We start from the raw sequence: 15,992 nt of genomic DNA on the forward strand, positions 1-15,992 counted from the left end.
CTTGACAAAAAGAGAACAGCATGTTTTCTTCAGGCATTTTACAAAAACAAACATCCCTTCCAGAATCCACATGAAGACACTGTATCCTCTCATCCCGTTGTCGGTGTAAGCACTAAAGCTTCAAAAGGAAATAAAAAATGGTCCTTCTCTGACCTTTCTACTACAATCCTATTATATAAGAAAGTGCCTTGCAGAAAAACAGTGTGCAGCAAATGTTTGTAAATTAATGACTCTTCGTTGGACTGCAAAGTACCTGTGAAAATGGATGAATGTCCCCTTGTTTGTATCAGATGCTTGTCTTCCTTATCTGACCAAACAGGTGGTCACAACTGAGCATGCCTAAGCAGAAAGCTTTGCCTTCTGCTATATTTGTTGCTTCTCACAAGAAATATAATGATTCATCCCAGAATATCTAAGAGAAAAATCAAGCAAATCATTTTACAAGCTCTGCAAAGTAATATAAATTTATAATGAATAATGTTTTTGCTAATGTTAGGAGACATGCATCTAAGACCATCTGTCAGCCATGTTGAAGAAAAGGCTCTACAACATGTGAAGGACCAAACTAAGGACTTTCACTACCTTCAGGAGCATTGTTGTCCATCACTTCAAAGACTCAAAGTTTCTTTGATATCCTCTGTGCTTTTAATTCTGCCTTTATTTTGTCTACACGTGGGTACAAATAGTACCTTTGGATGTGGACTTTAAGATAAGGCAACTGTACAAAAAAGAAAATTCTTTCCACTTCAGCCTGGAGAAGGATCTGAATCTAAGAAGTAACAACTAATATCCACAGAAGAAAAGGGAGCAGCAGGTTGAGAAAAGGCAGTAAAATATATTACTCGGAAATTATAACGCATTCTTACTTTGTATGAAAGGGAATTCTGTTAAATTTCCATTTTAAGATGTTAGGTTACCCTACTCTTTTCAATAGCTTGACATTCTTATCTTATACTTGCCGAGCATTTACACAAGTACCTGGGAGCCGAACTACTGTTTCGAATGTTCTTCTGAGGCTTGGGAAAGTCATTAGTTATATTTTATTATCTCTTGCTCTTTACTTACTGTTTACAAGTCTCCAAGGCAAAATGCCCATGATGTTCACAATCTGGAGTTAAGCTTTTTCCCTGTTTCTGAGGAATAGCAGCCCCTAATCATTCTGAACAGAGAAGACTGATCTGTGAGGCTGTTCTTCAGAGTGGGCGTGGGCATAAAGAGAAATGTGCCTGAAGGTAGAGAAAAGTCAAGAAGGTCAATGAATGGATTGATGTTGTGAAGAAGTTAAACTGGTTAACAAGCAGAAGTTGTGAGGAACACACACACTAAACACACATACACACACACACACACACACACACACACACACACACACACCAGAGAACATGATACAGAAAAGAAGCTGTGGAGGTAGTAGGGAGAAAACAATTATGGGAGGAAAAAACTGGGCTACGATAATTGAAGTTAGCTTGGTGACTGTAAAAATCCATGTACCGTTACTATGAAGAGCTTAGGATTCTCCATTGACAGTGTAGGCAAACCTACGTGTTCCAACCTCTCCAATGCCAATTACTCTTGTATTTTTCAGAGTGAGACAGGTCTTTTACTTTTCTAGGCTCCTGTAAAACTTCAGTTTGTGGACTGTTTCAGTTTTCTTTTTTTTTCATGAATAATGTTGTAATAAGTTCTCTTATTTATATAATCTAAGCAACTCCGCATTGCTAGACCTGTGTGCAGAGTACTTAAGGCTGAAACCTAAGGTATATTGCTGCCCAGCAGCGGTAAGCTTTACTTTCTTGACATGAGTACTTAACCACTCTACCTCTCAAAAGTCTCTTCTCTAAATAGTAATCATCATCATCATCTTTTGTGAAGATTAAATTATACCACATTATAAAACTATAAAAATGAAATGCAGAGTTTTGTATACTTAATGTATTCTTTTCTAGAATATGGTCCTTCAATAATATAGAAAATAATACGTTAATATTTGCAAATGGAAATTTCATTGTTAATAATAATGACAAAAGCACTTTAATAATTGTTGATGCTGAAACTGGTAATAAAGATACAATAATTCTAATTAAACGGCCTCATGATTCTAAAGAATTAGTGAAAAGTAATTTCTAAATATAGCTTACTATGGAATAAAACATCTTTATTGCTACTTAATTATTAATCTACATACTATTCATTTGTTCTCAGAAATTTTATCTACATATTCTGTGTTACCAAATTGTATTGATGTGACTATAGATACGTTAAATGAGAAAAGATAATTTTTAAGAAAATAATTAATTTAATAAAAATATGAGTCAGCAAAAATGTATATGATTAGAGTCACATCAATAGAATTTGGTAAAAAAAATGTAGGTGATTATAGTCACGTATATTTATTGTAGTCTATTGCCTCGCATTGCTTGGAAACCGTTCTATTAGGCCTGACATGCAATCAGTAAGGCAAACAAGGCACTTTTACAGTTCTGAAGCAGTGTGTAGCACTGAACGGCTGCTCAAAGCAATTCATCCTCTGCTTTCTTGCAGTTCGAGAGCGAACTGTGAGACTATTCAAAGGAACCGGAGATTACCCCTGGGGATTCCGGATTCAGTTCTCCAAACCAATCGTGGTAACTGAAGTGGATACCAGTAAGTGCTATCATAACAAGGTCAATTCATACCACAACAGTCTTCTCACCCCTATCAAAATGTACAAAATAACCTGCCCTCTCTCCATCTTGTAACGTGCACATGTACAGTAAAAGCAACTTCGAAGAGTGGTTACCAAACAATATTGAGAAGTGTTCCTACCATGACCACGTATTATTTTGAAGTCCAGACTTCCTGTATGAAGTGCACTCCTCTGATAAAAACAGAGATGCTGACTGTTTGTTGCTATGCAAAAGATTCTGGGAGTTATATTTGCACTGAATTATATCCATCATGTCTCTTCTTGTATTCTTTTCAATTTTTATTCTTAACTAAAGTATTATATCATCCCTCTCCTCCATCAAACCCCTCCTTACCCTCCAGCTCTCTGTCTTATTCCTGGTCTTTTTATTATTATTATTGCTACATATACATTAATACATATATAAATACAACCTGCTGATTCCACTTTGTGTTGTTTTTATGCATATGGTTTCAGGACTAACCATTTGTTATTGGATAACAAATTAAGGGGCTCATTTTTGCAGAAGACTATTTCTCAGCCAGTCATTAACTGATTTCATTTATGGGTAGGAGCCTTGTGATATTTCTCCCATCCATGTTGTGGTATCTATTGGTGTTAAAATTGCTCAGGATTTGTTGAGGCAGCCATATTGTCATGACTTACTTGTCATATCTAAAAGACATACTCTCACAGCAGACTTCCTGATATCTGGTTCTTGCATTCTTTCCATCCCTTCTTCTTCAATGTTTCCTGAGCCTTGTATGGAGGAGTCTTACTGTAGATGTATCAGCTGGGACTGGGCACCCCAGTATTAATTTTATAATTTAAGAGTGTAAATTGATTAATTTGCGTTTAAATATAAATCCCATGTTGCATACCAGGGATGAAAGGAGTAGTATTCATTATAGATAAATGTTCTGAACAAAATAATTTATATTTGTTCTCCATGTATATATGAAGGTAAACACACTAGATAAAGGGGAATGTGAATCAAATAATCCCACACTAGCTCCAAATAGAGTATAATAAAGGGGTTATTTATTTAAGGGGTACTCACAGATCACAATGAGGAACAGAAATGGAATCCAGAATCCAGGTATGAGGAGAGAGAGAGAGAGAGAGAGAGAGAGAGAGAGAGAGAGAGAGAGAGGAGCGGGAACACACCTTTAGTACCCAAAACCATGCACAACCTAGTCCAGCCTCTCCAGGGCCTTTGCCTGAAGGAGGTTCCCCATCATATATAAGAACTTAAAACGATATTATCATGATTATTTTACAAATGGTTATATAAATGATCAAAGTCATTGGACAACTTGTCTAAGTTTTTATGTCTCTAAGCACCAGGATTCAAGTCTTAGGAACTCAAGCTACTGAAGCAGAGTTTTTTCAGTTAGGACACAATCAAACACCTGACACAAAGTGATTTAAACAATGGAGCAGATGAGCTGACTCACAAAACCGAAGGTTCAAAGAGAGTGCAGATGTTGGGTTTGTTTCAGTGATGCAGTTCTTTCATCGGAAGCATGACTCGTTTCATTCTTTTCATTGCTGTTGCAAGCTTCCACTCGGACCTAAATAATCTCAGCAGCTCTGGCTTTCCTATCACAAATTACAGAGTCAGAGAAAGAGGACAAGCTTGATACCTCAAATAACCTCTTGGGGACCTCACTGAACTGGCTCGGTTAGATCAGTTGAGGTTGTTTGGAGTGAATTATTAGAAAGCTAAGGCCTCCATAGACCAGAAAGTGGAGCGAGGCCCTTCATCTTATACAAGTTTCCACAGACCAGACAACAAAAAGAGGTGATCTTGTGAAGTGTAAGTTTCATTTCAGGACATACTGATACAAGGGCACTCAGTACCCAGTGAGTTGTCAATAACAATCACCCAAAGAGCATCATACAGTTTATTCAAACGCAAGGTTTTGCCTCTTCTTGATTTATTAGTATTTGGCATATTATTTTATTTTTGAAAAAAATTTATCATATCCCAAGCATGTTGGTATATTTCTGTAATCCCAACACTCTGGAGAGTAGAGCAGAAAAATTTCAAGTTCAAGGCTGACTTGGACTACATATGACCAATGTTTCAAATGAACAAAAATCCTACTATCAAATAATTAACTACTTTGAATCTTTCTTGGCTAGATATTGACCTAATTTATTTTCAACTATTGGGAATAGTAAGCACATTAAGCCTTATATCATGTGTTCCTAGTCACACAGAGGGATTAACACTGCCTAAAATACATAAATTATTATGGAATTAACATGGAATAATCTGTTTATTATAAAAATAACTTTTCTCCATATTATTTACTCAATTTACTTTACCAATGTATTTTCCCATTCTGAAATGTCTAAAATGAATCCAAACTTTTGTCTACTCTCTTAGGCAATAAATGGCTTGTTCTTCTGTTTTGTAATTAAAAATACAGACTAAACTCATAACCACAGAATTACGACAAAACAGTTAAATATAGTCACAGATATTTCAGAATTCTTTTCCAGTGTCCTTTGCTCCTCCTTTAGCTTTCCATTTGAAATCAGTATGCAAACATATGTTGGCTTCCTGATTATTTTCTCTACTTCTAATTTCTATTTATTGGTACCTTCAATTTGTATCTTTTCCTCCTGTTTTCTCCAATTTAAAGACAATCTTTCCACTACCCTTCTCTTAACTTACAACATATTGATAAGCAAAAGAATCAGAGAAAAAAATAATAAAGAAAGTTCCATTTATCCAGATCATACCATCTGAACATATAGTGAAATCTAACAACATGTAACTGGGAGGCAGCTGCTGTGCCTTCCCAAATGAAGGAAGAGGGTGAGTATGCAGAGAGGCTCCAGCCCAAAAGCTGAGCGAGGAAAAAAAGCAAGACTATATTGGAGAAGCCTCTAAACTTAGGGTACTACTGACAAATCCCAAAGCGGGCTAATAGTAATCAAATATTGACCGGAACTGAGCATCCATTGAGGAATGCTGCATTGGTTGTCAATAGCCTGATTCTGTCAATCCCTCCAAGTCCATTTACTCTCTGAAGCAGTCATACAGAGCATGGCCTGAGTGAAGAAAGGGAAGGGTCCTAAGAATTCAAGGAAGGCCATATTCAAACGTAATGGACTCAGCTGTTTGACAGAGAAAAATTTAAGAAAACACAGCTTCCAGGCTGTGGTACGGTCATTGCACATGCTTCTTCTCTGGGTTTACACTGACAGAGAGCAGCGGGTGGAGTCCAGTTTATTGAGAAAAGGAGTATGGGTGACTTCAGAGCTGCACACTAGGCAGATACAGGTTGCTCACACCAATGAACTCGTTTCTTGGCATAACTTTCTGCATTAACTATTATTATTTTGCTGTGGCAAAAGGCCAGCAAATGCAAAAGAAAGAGTTTATTCTAACTCCTGGATTGCAGGCATGTAGTCCTTGTGGCCAGAAAGGCACGATATAGGTCACATTGGCAGAGAAGGCATGAAAAATGTCATGGTAGCAGGAAGGGAATGATGCAGACAAATGGGAGAAAGCCTACCTACACCATATTGTTGCAAATGGGAATCTTAGCCTGGTGGCCGAGTTCCAAGCTTGAGCCAATTTGCAGACCAGAACACCTTGAAAACACCTTGAATACAAGAACCATCAGGTTCCCTGTTTTACTGTTACCCTTTCTCCAGTGCTTCACAGAGGGATTCATGGCCTTTTACAAAGCTAAATGCACACTAGTAGAAAGGTAACAATCAGATTTTCTGGAGTCTGTTGGTTACTGGTTCTGAATTGTTGCTGATTCTGGGAGATCCCAAGAAGCAACATGGTCCTCAAGCTAAAATAGGGACTTATGGAGGTCAGGTGATTGAGTTTTAACTGACATCTGACTCACAGTAAGTTGAGTGGATCCCCAAACTCATTCTATGGTTATTCCCCCAGTTCCAAAATGTATAATTGATATAGACATACTTTGAAGTTGGTAGAATTTTCACCTTGACTCCCTGGCCTGTGGAGTGAGGGCTTTTGTGGTTGGAAAGGCTACATGGAAGCATTTCGAGTTGCCTCTGCCAGGGAAAACAGTGAATCAAAAAGAGTGTTGCATCCCTGGAGGAGCTGCAGAAATTAGTTCCACTGTCAAGGACTTGAAAGATTGAAGGGTGATGGTTCCACAACATCTCCCTTTAGCTCCCCTGTCGGGCCAGTGCAGAACACAGATGGATCGTGGAGAATGACAGCTGACTTTCGAAAGCTCAGTCAGGTAGTGAGTCCGGTTGCAGCTGCTGTACCAGATGTGGTGTCCTTACTTGAGCAGATTAACATATCTCCTGGTACATGGTATGCAGCTACTGTTCTAGCAAATGCCTTTTCTCAGTACCTGTCCATAAAGACCACCAGAGCAATTTGCTTTCCGTTGTCACAACCAGAATGATACCTTCACACTTTTACATCAGGTATATATTCACTCTCTAGCCCTGTGTCATAGCTTAGTTCAAAGGGATCTAGGTGGTCTGTTTTTCCATAAAATATCACATCAATGCACCATATTAATGACATTAATCTGATTGGGCCATGTAAACAGAAAACTTTGGTATCTTGTTGGTAACACATATGTGCATCAGAGAAAGGCAAATAAAGTCAACCAAAACAAGAACGTCCGTGAAACTTTTAGGAATCCAGTGGTGTGGACATGCAGAGATATTCCTTCTAAGGTGAAAGATAAGTTATTGTACCTGGCCCCTCCCACCACCAAGAAAGAAGCACATTTAATGGTCCTATGTGGATTCTGAAGGCAGCACCTTCCCCACTTGGGTGTGTTATTCGGGCCCATATACCAGGTTACCCAGAAAGTTGCTATCTTTGAGTGAAGTCAGGAACAGCAGAGAGCTCGTCAACAAGTCTAGGGTGCTGTACACGCTGCCATACCACTTGAATCATATGATCCAGAAGACCTGGTGGTACTTGAAGTGGTAGTGGGAGTGACGGCTGTTGTTTGGAGCCTTTGGCAGGCTCCTATTGGTGAATCACAGAAGATTTTGGATTTGGGGATTATGGAGAAAGGCTCCATCATCATCTGCAGACAACTGTTCTCCCTTTGAATGACAGCTCTTGGCTTGTTATTTGACCTTAGTGGGAACTGATTATTTGCCATTGAGCCTCCAAGTTACCAAGCAACCTGAGCTGCTCATCATGAGCTGGGTGATATCTGACCCACCAAGTCCTAAAGTAGAATGGGTACAGCAGGAATCTATTATTAAATGGAATTGCTTTATTCATGGTCAAACCCAAACATGCCCTCAAGGCACAAGCAAGCTACATGAAGACGTTGCCCAAATGTCTATGGTTTCTACTCCCATTGCAATGCCCTCTGCTATCAAGCATGCATCTATAGCTTCATGGGGTGAACCCTATGATCTGTTGACTAAGGAAGAAAAAACAAGGGCCAGGTATACTTATGGTTCTGCACATTAAGCAGGCTCCACCTAAAAGTGAACAGCTGCAGAATTACAACTCCTTTCTGAGAAAAACCCCAAAAGACTCCAGCAAATGGAAATTTCCACAGTGGGCAGATCTTCGGGCAATTCATATGATCACACATTTTCTTTAGAAGGAAGAAATGGCCAGATGTGAGATTGTTCACTAATTCATGGACTGTATCCATGGACTGGATGGATAGTCAGGGACTTGGGAATACCAGTATTGGAAAAATTGGTGAGAAATACATCTGGATGAGAATTATTTGGATAGCTGTGATCTCTCCAAATAAGCAAAGGATGTGAAGATACTTGTGTCCTGCATTAATGAGCATCAAAAAGTGACTTCAGCAGAAGAGTTCAGCCAACAAAGAGAGAAGGTGACCTGTTCTGTGAATAATCAACCTCTTCCCCCAGCTATCTCTGTCATTGTTCAACCCCTTGCGCTCATAAGAAAAGTGACCATGGTGACAGAGATGGAAGTAATGCATGGGCTTAACAAAATGTCCTGCAACCACCAAGGTTGACAAGGCTACAGCTGCTGATGAATACCAGATATACCAGTATCAGGGACCAATATCGATCCTCAGATATTGCACCATTTCTCCAGGTGAACAGCCAGTGAGATGGTGGCAGGTTGACTACATTGCACCACTTCCTTCATGGAAATGACAACACTTTCTCCTTACTGATGTAGAAACTTATTCTGGTTATGGGTTTGCCTTACTGCATATAATGCTTATGCAAAATCACTATCTGTGGACTTACAGAATACCTTACCCATCATCATGGTATTCCGTACAATACTGCTTCTGACCAAGGAATTCACTTCACAGATAGATAAGGGCAACAGTGGACCCATAATTATAGAGTCCACTGGACTTACCATGCTCCTCACCATCCTGAAGAAGCTGCCATGATATAAGGCTGTAGTTGTTTTCTTGTGGCACAGTTAAGTGACAGCAGCCTAGAGGGATGGGACAGGATTCTCCAGAAGGTGATATATTCCTTGAATCAGCATCCAGATTATGGTGCAGTTTCTCCACAGCCAAAAGCCATTGATCAAAGGGTAGAAACCAGAATGGTTCCACTCATTATCACTCCCAATGACCAACTACTGAGTTTTTACTTCCTATTTCTGTGACCTTAAGCTGCTTCCTATTTCTGTGACCTTAAGCTGCTTCCTATTTCTGTGACCTTAAGCTGTGCTTACCTAGAAGTTTTGGTTCCAGGGAGAGAGACACAACAAGCAGCCACTGAACTGGAAGCCCAGATTTCCCCCTTGCCACTTTTGGCTTCTGATGCCCACAAACCAAAAGAACCAAAAAAGGAATTAACAGTGTTGGGATATGTGATTGATCCAGATTACCAAGATGAAATTAGATTTCTTCTTCATTATTGATGTAAGAAAGATTATGGCTTGTGTAAAGGAAATCATTTAGGACATCTCTTTGTGTTACTACGTACTTTGAAGAAAATGAGAGACTGCTGCACCCTAATCCAGGAAGGATGATAATGTACATGGACCCTTCAGGATTGAAGGTATGAGTTATTCCTCCAAAAAAAGAACCAAGGCCAGCTGAAGTGCTTGGTGAGGGTGGAAGAAAACAAAAAGGGCAGTAGAAGAAGGTAGTTATAAATGCAAACTATCCCCAAGCAGTTGCAAAAAGACGATTATAAATGGCATGAGTATTTCTGTTATATTTGGTTAGAATATGTTTTACACAGATATTTATGTTTTCTATCCTTGAATCTTTTTCATGCAATGTAACACCAATTAAGAGAGTATAGGTGGCTATCATATTTAAGTTTGAGATACTAAAAATGTCCCTCCAAGGGCATTGCCACCTATTCTAAAATTTATAGTGTGTTTGTGTTTTATACAAGGGATACTTATATCATGTTTGGCATAATTATGACCTGTTTATTGGTGTCATTTGGAAATTAAACGTGACATAAAAAGATAGGATTGTGTGTAAAATGACAAGGGGTGAAATTGTAATGGCTATTCTTGTTTGTCAGTTTGACTACATCTAGAATTAATTAAAACCCAAAGATCTGGGTATATTTGTGAGGTGGTTTTTTTTAGGAATTTTCTTCTTAATTATATTATTTGAAGTGGGAAGAACCACTTTTAATCTGGATCTTTTGAAATGGGAAGATTCATCTATAATCTAGGTCACACCTTCTACTGACAGCCTATATAAAGAACAGAGAAGAAGGAATCTTGCTCTTTTTGCTTTTTCTGCTCTCTGTAGAGCATACATACAAACATACATACATACATACATACATATATATAGAGAGAGAGATGAATATACATACATGAATGAATGCATATATTACATATAAAATAGCACAGTGTACATATATATCATGCACATGCATATATACATGTATGGCAGTAGGACTAGGCCTTCTAGTATCTGCAAAGACCAGAAAGCAATGAGAAATGAAAGTTGATGTTTAGCTTCTCTCTCCCCCTTCTCTTTTTGATACCTAAGCCAATGGATCAAATAGTACTACACACATTCATGCAAAACTCATATTCTTTCTGTGTTCTGTCTGGGAAGGTATGATAGTGCCTGTGGTAGCTGTGAAGTTTTGATACAGGCCATGGTGGCAGGAGTTTGGGACTAGGACTCCTCATATCTGGGAAGGCCGGTAAGCAATGAACGATGAGAGTTGTGGCTAAGGTGCTTGATGTGACTTTCCCTGTGTGTCTGTCTCATTCTCTGCTGTCTCCGTGTCGCTCGCTGCCCTTCCTTTCGTCCCTCTCCCCCTCCTCTCCCCTTTCTCCATTTTATTCAATTCGATACCCAAACAAATGGACGGAATAGTACTGCACACATTCATCTAAACCCCAGCGGTGTGTCTCCTTGGCGATTCTAGTCAATTTAATCATGAAAATTCACCATCACAGAGTCAATTTCTGATATCTTTGTAACTGTTCAGTGTCGACGGTTAACTGTATCTTTGTCGTTCTAACACAAAACAAATAACTCTGTGTGCTCTGCAGGGAACTTTTTTATTCAGTGGGCCCAAAGGTGTTTTTGCAATAAGAAAACTGAAGTGTCTTTTATGTCACAGAGATGTGACAGTACATAGTTAACCCAGGATTTTATTCAGCATCAGAAAGTGCTGCCCTGGCAGGGATTCGCCTAGCTACTGAGTGTCTTTCTCTCATTTTTTTTTTCTTAAATGTATTTCTCAGTGCTGAGAATCCCTCTGAAATCCATTGTCTACTCAAATCTACTAAATGAGGGGTTGAGGGACTTTCAAATTACACATATTTTCAGCCCTTCTGAGAATCTTATTCATGCTATAAAACATTGTTCTGGAGGCAGCAGAGAGGCTTAATTACACACTAAAGATAAAAAAGATAAAGAGAAGAGACCTGTAGGTGGGGTGGAAATGATTATCCATAAGTATACAGAGTGTGAGCTTGCTTGGCACTCACGCAACTAATTGCCCACACCCGGCTGGCATCTGCATGAACAGTTTCTGAGAAAGCCTAAGTGCTTGCGAGATCTGTTGGCATAAACAAAAGAAACAGATGTTCCAACTTTGATAGCAAGCAAACTCGGAAAGAGAACTATACATTTAAGGCAGGCTAAGCAAGGGAGGAAATGATGAAGAGGCCCATGTTTCTGAAGCTCCCAAATTTAAAGGGCTACTGTTAGAGCACAAATTTCCAAGTGAAAAGTACAAGCTCTTTTTATTTTTAAAGTAGGTTTTCAGAATCTGCAGTATGTGTAAATATGCATGAAATGAAAGCATGAAGTAACTTTTCTATTAGCTTTTAATAATAAAATTACAAGTGCATCTATTTGGAGGGAGCTGTAAATTTTAGAAAATCGTACTCTTGTCTTTCTACTACCTCATACCTTCCTAAGCAATTTATGTTGATCGCTTCTGTACCAAAACCAGAGTCACAAAGGGCAAGCATTTGTGTGGTGTGTTATCAAGTCACCTTGAACCATCTTTGCCCTCAGTGAAGCCCTTGTACTACAACTCCAGCATCATTAGTAGATAAAGGTGAACCTCATAAGATGCATGACAGTCCAGACTACCACAACCAGTGCCCATTATTTAAAATTAAAAGCAGTTTTATGAACCAGTCACAAGAGTGGCAAACCATCATTCCCTACCAGCAATAATTATTCTCGGTATCACAAACAAAAATACAGAGGTAACAAAATTTAAAATTAACAGAGGACTTGTATAGTTATTTACCTGAAAAAGATAAACAAATAATCAATAAACAATTTGACAGCATCAGTATTCACCAGAGAAAGGAAAACCACGGACTGACTAATTTTGTTTACAATAGGATTATAATAAAAGGCCAGATAATAAAACCAGCAAGAATATAAAGGAATACAGAACACCATGCAAAACTACAGTAAAAACTTCACTAATTAGTAAGACTGGAGAGATGGCTGCTCTTCCAGAGGTCTTGAGTTCAATTTCCAGCACCCACATGGTGGCTCACAGCCATCTATAATGAGATCTGGTGCCCTCTCCTGGCATACAGACATACATGCAGGCAGTACACTGTACATTAAAAAAAAAAAACAACTTCAAGTTGTATAATCAAAATAGAACTATCTTCAGAGTGATAGAACCTTTAAATATTAGGTTTAGTATTTAGGATTAGGTTTAAAAATTATTTTAAAACAAATTTTACTTAGAAAGCCTGCTATTAAACATGTACTTGGTTTTAATTTTGTAGTGTTTATTAACTTATCTAGTTAAACATTTAACATATTGATTAGTACAAATTCTCAAATTCCTCCTACTTTCCTTATTATTTTAAAAGCTTTAGTTAGTCCTCATTTTTCCTAATGTCTTGAACAGACTAAAATTAATGATGATGTTATTAGAGTCTCCTTTAAGGCTTCAATATAGAACTGTTGATATTTTCTTCATCTTGAATTATTTTCTTCTCTCTGTGTCTGTGTCTCTCTGCCCCCCATCTCTCTATCTATCTATCTATCTATCTATCTATCTATCTATCTATCTATCTCTCCCCTTTCCTTCCTCCCTCCTGTGTAACTATATGAATCCACATGTCCACATGAATTCATATTCTCTGTGTGTATAATTGTGCAAGCACATATGTGTTCATGAATGTAGAAGCCAGACTCAATATCCCATGCCTTTCTCACTTGCTTTCCATCTTATTTTCCAACAAGTCTCTCACTGAACCTTGAGTTCACTGATTTGGACAGACTGTCTCACTTGAATCCTGGGCTGTTTCCTGTGTGTTTATCCCCAGCACCGAGATTACAGTTGTTCACTGCCATGCCTAGCTTTTTACACAGACGCTGGGCATCCAAGGTCAGGTCGGCAGATTGTACTTCATCCTTCTTCACTCTGGTCTCCCCTGACTATATTTTTTAAGATAGATACATTTTGATTTTGTTTTTGTTTGTCCAGTCCCCTTTCTCTCTCTTACTAATAGTAATTATTCCTTAAATTTTATCTTCAGAGCTTTAAATTTCTCTCCTTCCATTGTCTGAGTTATGAATGTGTTTGTTAGTTCTATCTTAACACCTATGTTTCTTTAATATCTGTGTTTTGAATCCTCTCTCTTTTCACTTCTACCTGGATTGAACCCTGAGTCTCACTCCTTCTGGATAAGCACTCTATCACTTTGCTTCCCCTACAAGCCCAACTATATTTTTCATTCATCCCAATGAACATTGAAGATCATATACACCATGGTTATTGTAGGGTATCTAAGAGCAAATACACATTTAACTAGTGTTTTTTTTTCTTTCATATGTCAGAGGTTATTTTGAAATACCATAATAAACAAAATGCAAAATTTTACTTGGTGGTATGTTTATGCTTCATTAAAGATTGATTGACAGGTATCTAAATGAATTCGGAAGACCATTTCAGGTCATATGAAAGACTGTTATGCTTCCACTAATCTCTAGAATTATGTTATAGGCTTGTATAAATTCTAGTAGTAATAGCCATGCTGATCTGTTATCTCTCTCTATTCAAAGTTAATCTTCGTAAAGCCTAAATTATGAAACAATATACATGTTTTATGCTTACAGTATTTTGTATCTCTCTAATGTCAGAGGATCTAAAGCAAATTCTACATTCTTACCTAATACACCCTTTCTCCTTTGTCCATCTCCTTTATATTGTCACCAAGGACATTAGCCACTGGCCCACAGCATCTATACTAGCTGACTTGGGTCACTAGCTTTGGGATTTGGAAAGTATGGATACCTTTGTTCAGAATACTTACTGTTTGAGGTATGCTAGTTTTTTGAAATGGTGCTCTCTTTGGCAATTAAAAATACATGTTTGACTCAAGGCAAACAAAATAAAAGGTTATTAATTATGGTAGTAGTCTAATGTAGATGTTCTTAGATGGAGATAGTTTCACCTAATGTTTCATGTTCTGGGGTTGTAGTAATAGGGCTGCATCCCCAGCACCCCGGCTGCCTGCTCGGCTAGCTTATGCCCCGAAATAACTGCATGGACATTGTATCCTTTTAATCACTGCTTGGCCCATTCTCTTCTAGGCTAATTCTCACATATTAATTTAGCCCATTTCTAATCATCTGTGTGTAGCACCCCAAGGTGCGCTTACCGGGGAGATTCTAGCCTAGTCCATCCTGGGTCGGAGCTTCATAGCGTGCGTCTGCCCAGGAGCCAGGAGCAGGGCATGGCGTCTCTCTCAGGCGTCTGCTCCCAAGAGCACTGTGGAGTCTCTGACCTCACTTCCTGTTCCTCCCAGCGTTCTGTTCTGTTTACTCCTCCCACCTATCTTCTAACCAATAAAATGGGCCAGGGCAGTTCCTTTATTAGCCAATGACCTTCCTCCATCATTTCCCCTTTTTCGGTTTAAACCAAAAAAAAAAAAGGCTTTAACTTTAACATAGCAAAATTACATATAACAAAACAGTTATCAAGTAAAAGTTACAATAATCTTTATCATAACTAAGAAAAACTATAACTATAACTAACTATTCTTAACTCCATCAAAGACTCCAGAAAGATATAATATTACCTAAGTAAACAAGAACTAAGAAACTTCGAACTCTAGAAATGACAAAGACATCTCGCTGCCTGGACAGTCAACCAAAGTTCCTCTGTACCGTTGGGGCATCCATCTTCAGCCTTCAGGCCCATGCTATCCAGCAGACATTTCCATAAAGCAGGAAAATTCAAAGTCAGTTCAGTCACTATCTGTTGTATCCTGCAGAATGTCTCGCAGACTCTTTCATGAATCAGGAACCCCGAAAGATCATCTCACCTTAGGCAAGTTCAGTAGTCCTCTCTCTGTGGGTTCTCTGTGTCCAGTTTATGCAATAGTCCAGACAAGAGCAGTTTCTTGCCCAACTGGCTATCAAACTCCATAACGAGCCTCTTCGATGCCCATCTTCCTCTTGAAGTAGATTGGTGCTGCCAGGAGCAGAGTGTCTCATAGTCATGAAAAGTCCTTAGTTATTAAAACATTAAATGTCCTATTCTGTAATCTTTGAAAGACATGAAGAATGTCTATCTTCTAGAAAATATTAACTAACATGACTACAAACTTGACTATTATGATTATCTATTAACTACCTATATTTCTTAATTATACCGTAGATATTTAAATGAACTACACAATCACAATACCTTAATCAAAATCAGAAACACTTATATATATAACAAAATTGACCATAAATCTCTATCAATAAAGGAAAATCTATACTAATGCAAATTATTCATATCTATATCATATCCCCCTTTAAATGTAAAAGAACGTTTATAAACCATATTTGGGAACATGGGCGCAGTTTTTTCTCTCCAAGCTGCTTCCTGCTGAATGGGGGAGTCGTTAATTAGGTCTTTCATG

General features: G+C 38.3%; 1 protein-coding gene across 1 annotated transcript in view; it reads left to right on the forward strand.

Annotated features, from left to right (window-relative positions):
* Positions 1 to 15,992, forward strand: part of LOC121433387 — a 135,019-nt gene that overhangs the window by 43,338 nt on the left and 75,689 nt on the right. The window contains exon 6 of the mRNA XM_041631752.1: positions 2,542 to 2,643. Within this exon, the coding sequence (XP_041487686.1) occupies positions 2,542 to 2,643 (102 nt within the window). The remainder of the gene's footprint in view (positions 1 to 2,541; positions 2,644 to 15,992) is intronic.

This window comes from Microtus oregoni, unplaced genomic scaffold, assembly GCF_018167655.1.
Source record: "Microtus oregoni isolate MIOR12 unplaced genomic scaffold, Mior012 000038F_ref0000394, whole genome shotgun sequence".
NCBI classification, from domain to species: Eukaryota; Metazoa; Chordata; class Mammalia; order Rodentia; family Cricetidae; genus Microtus; species Microtus oregoni.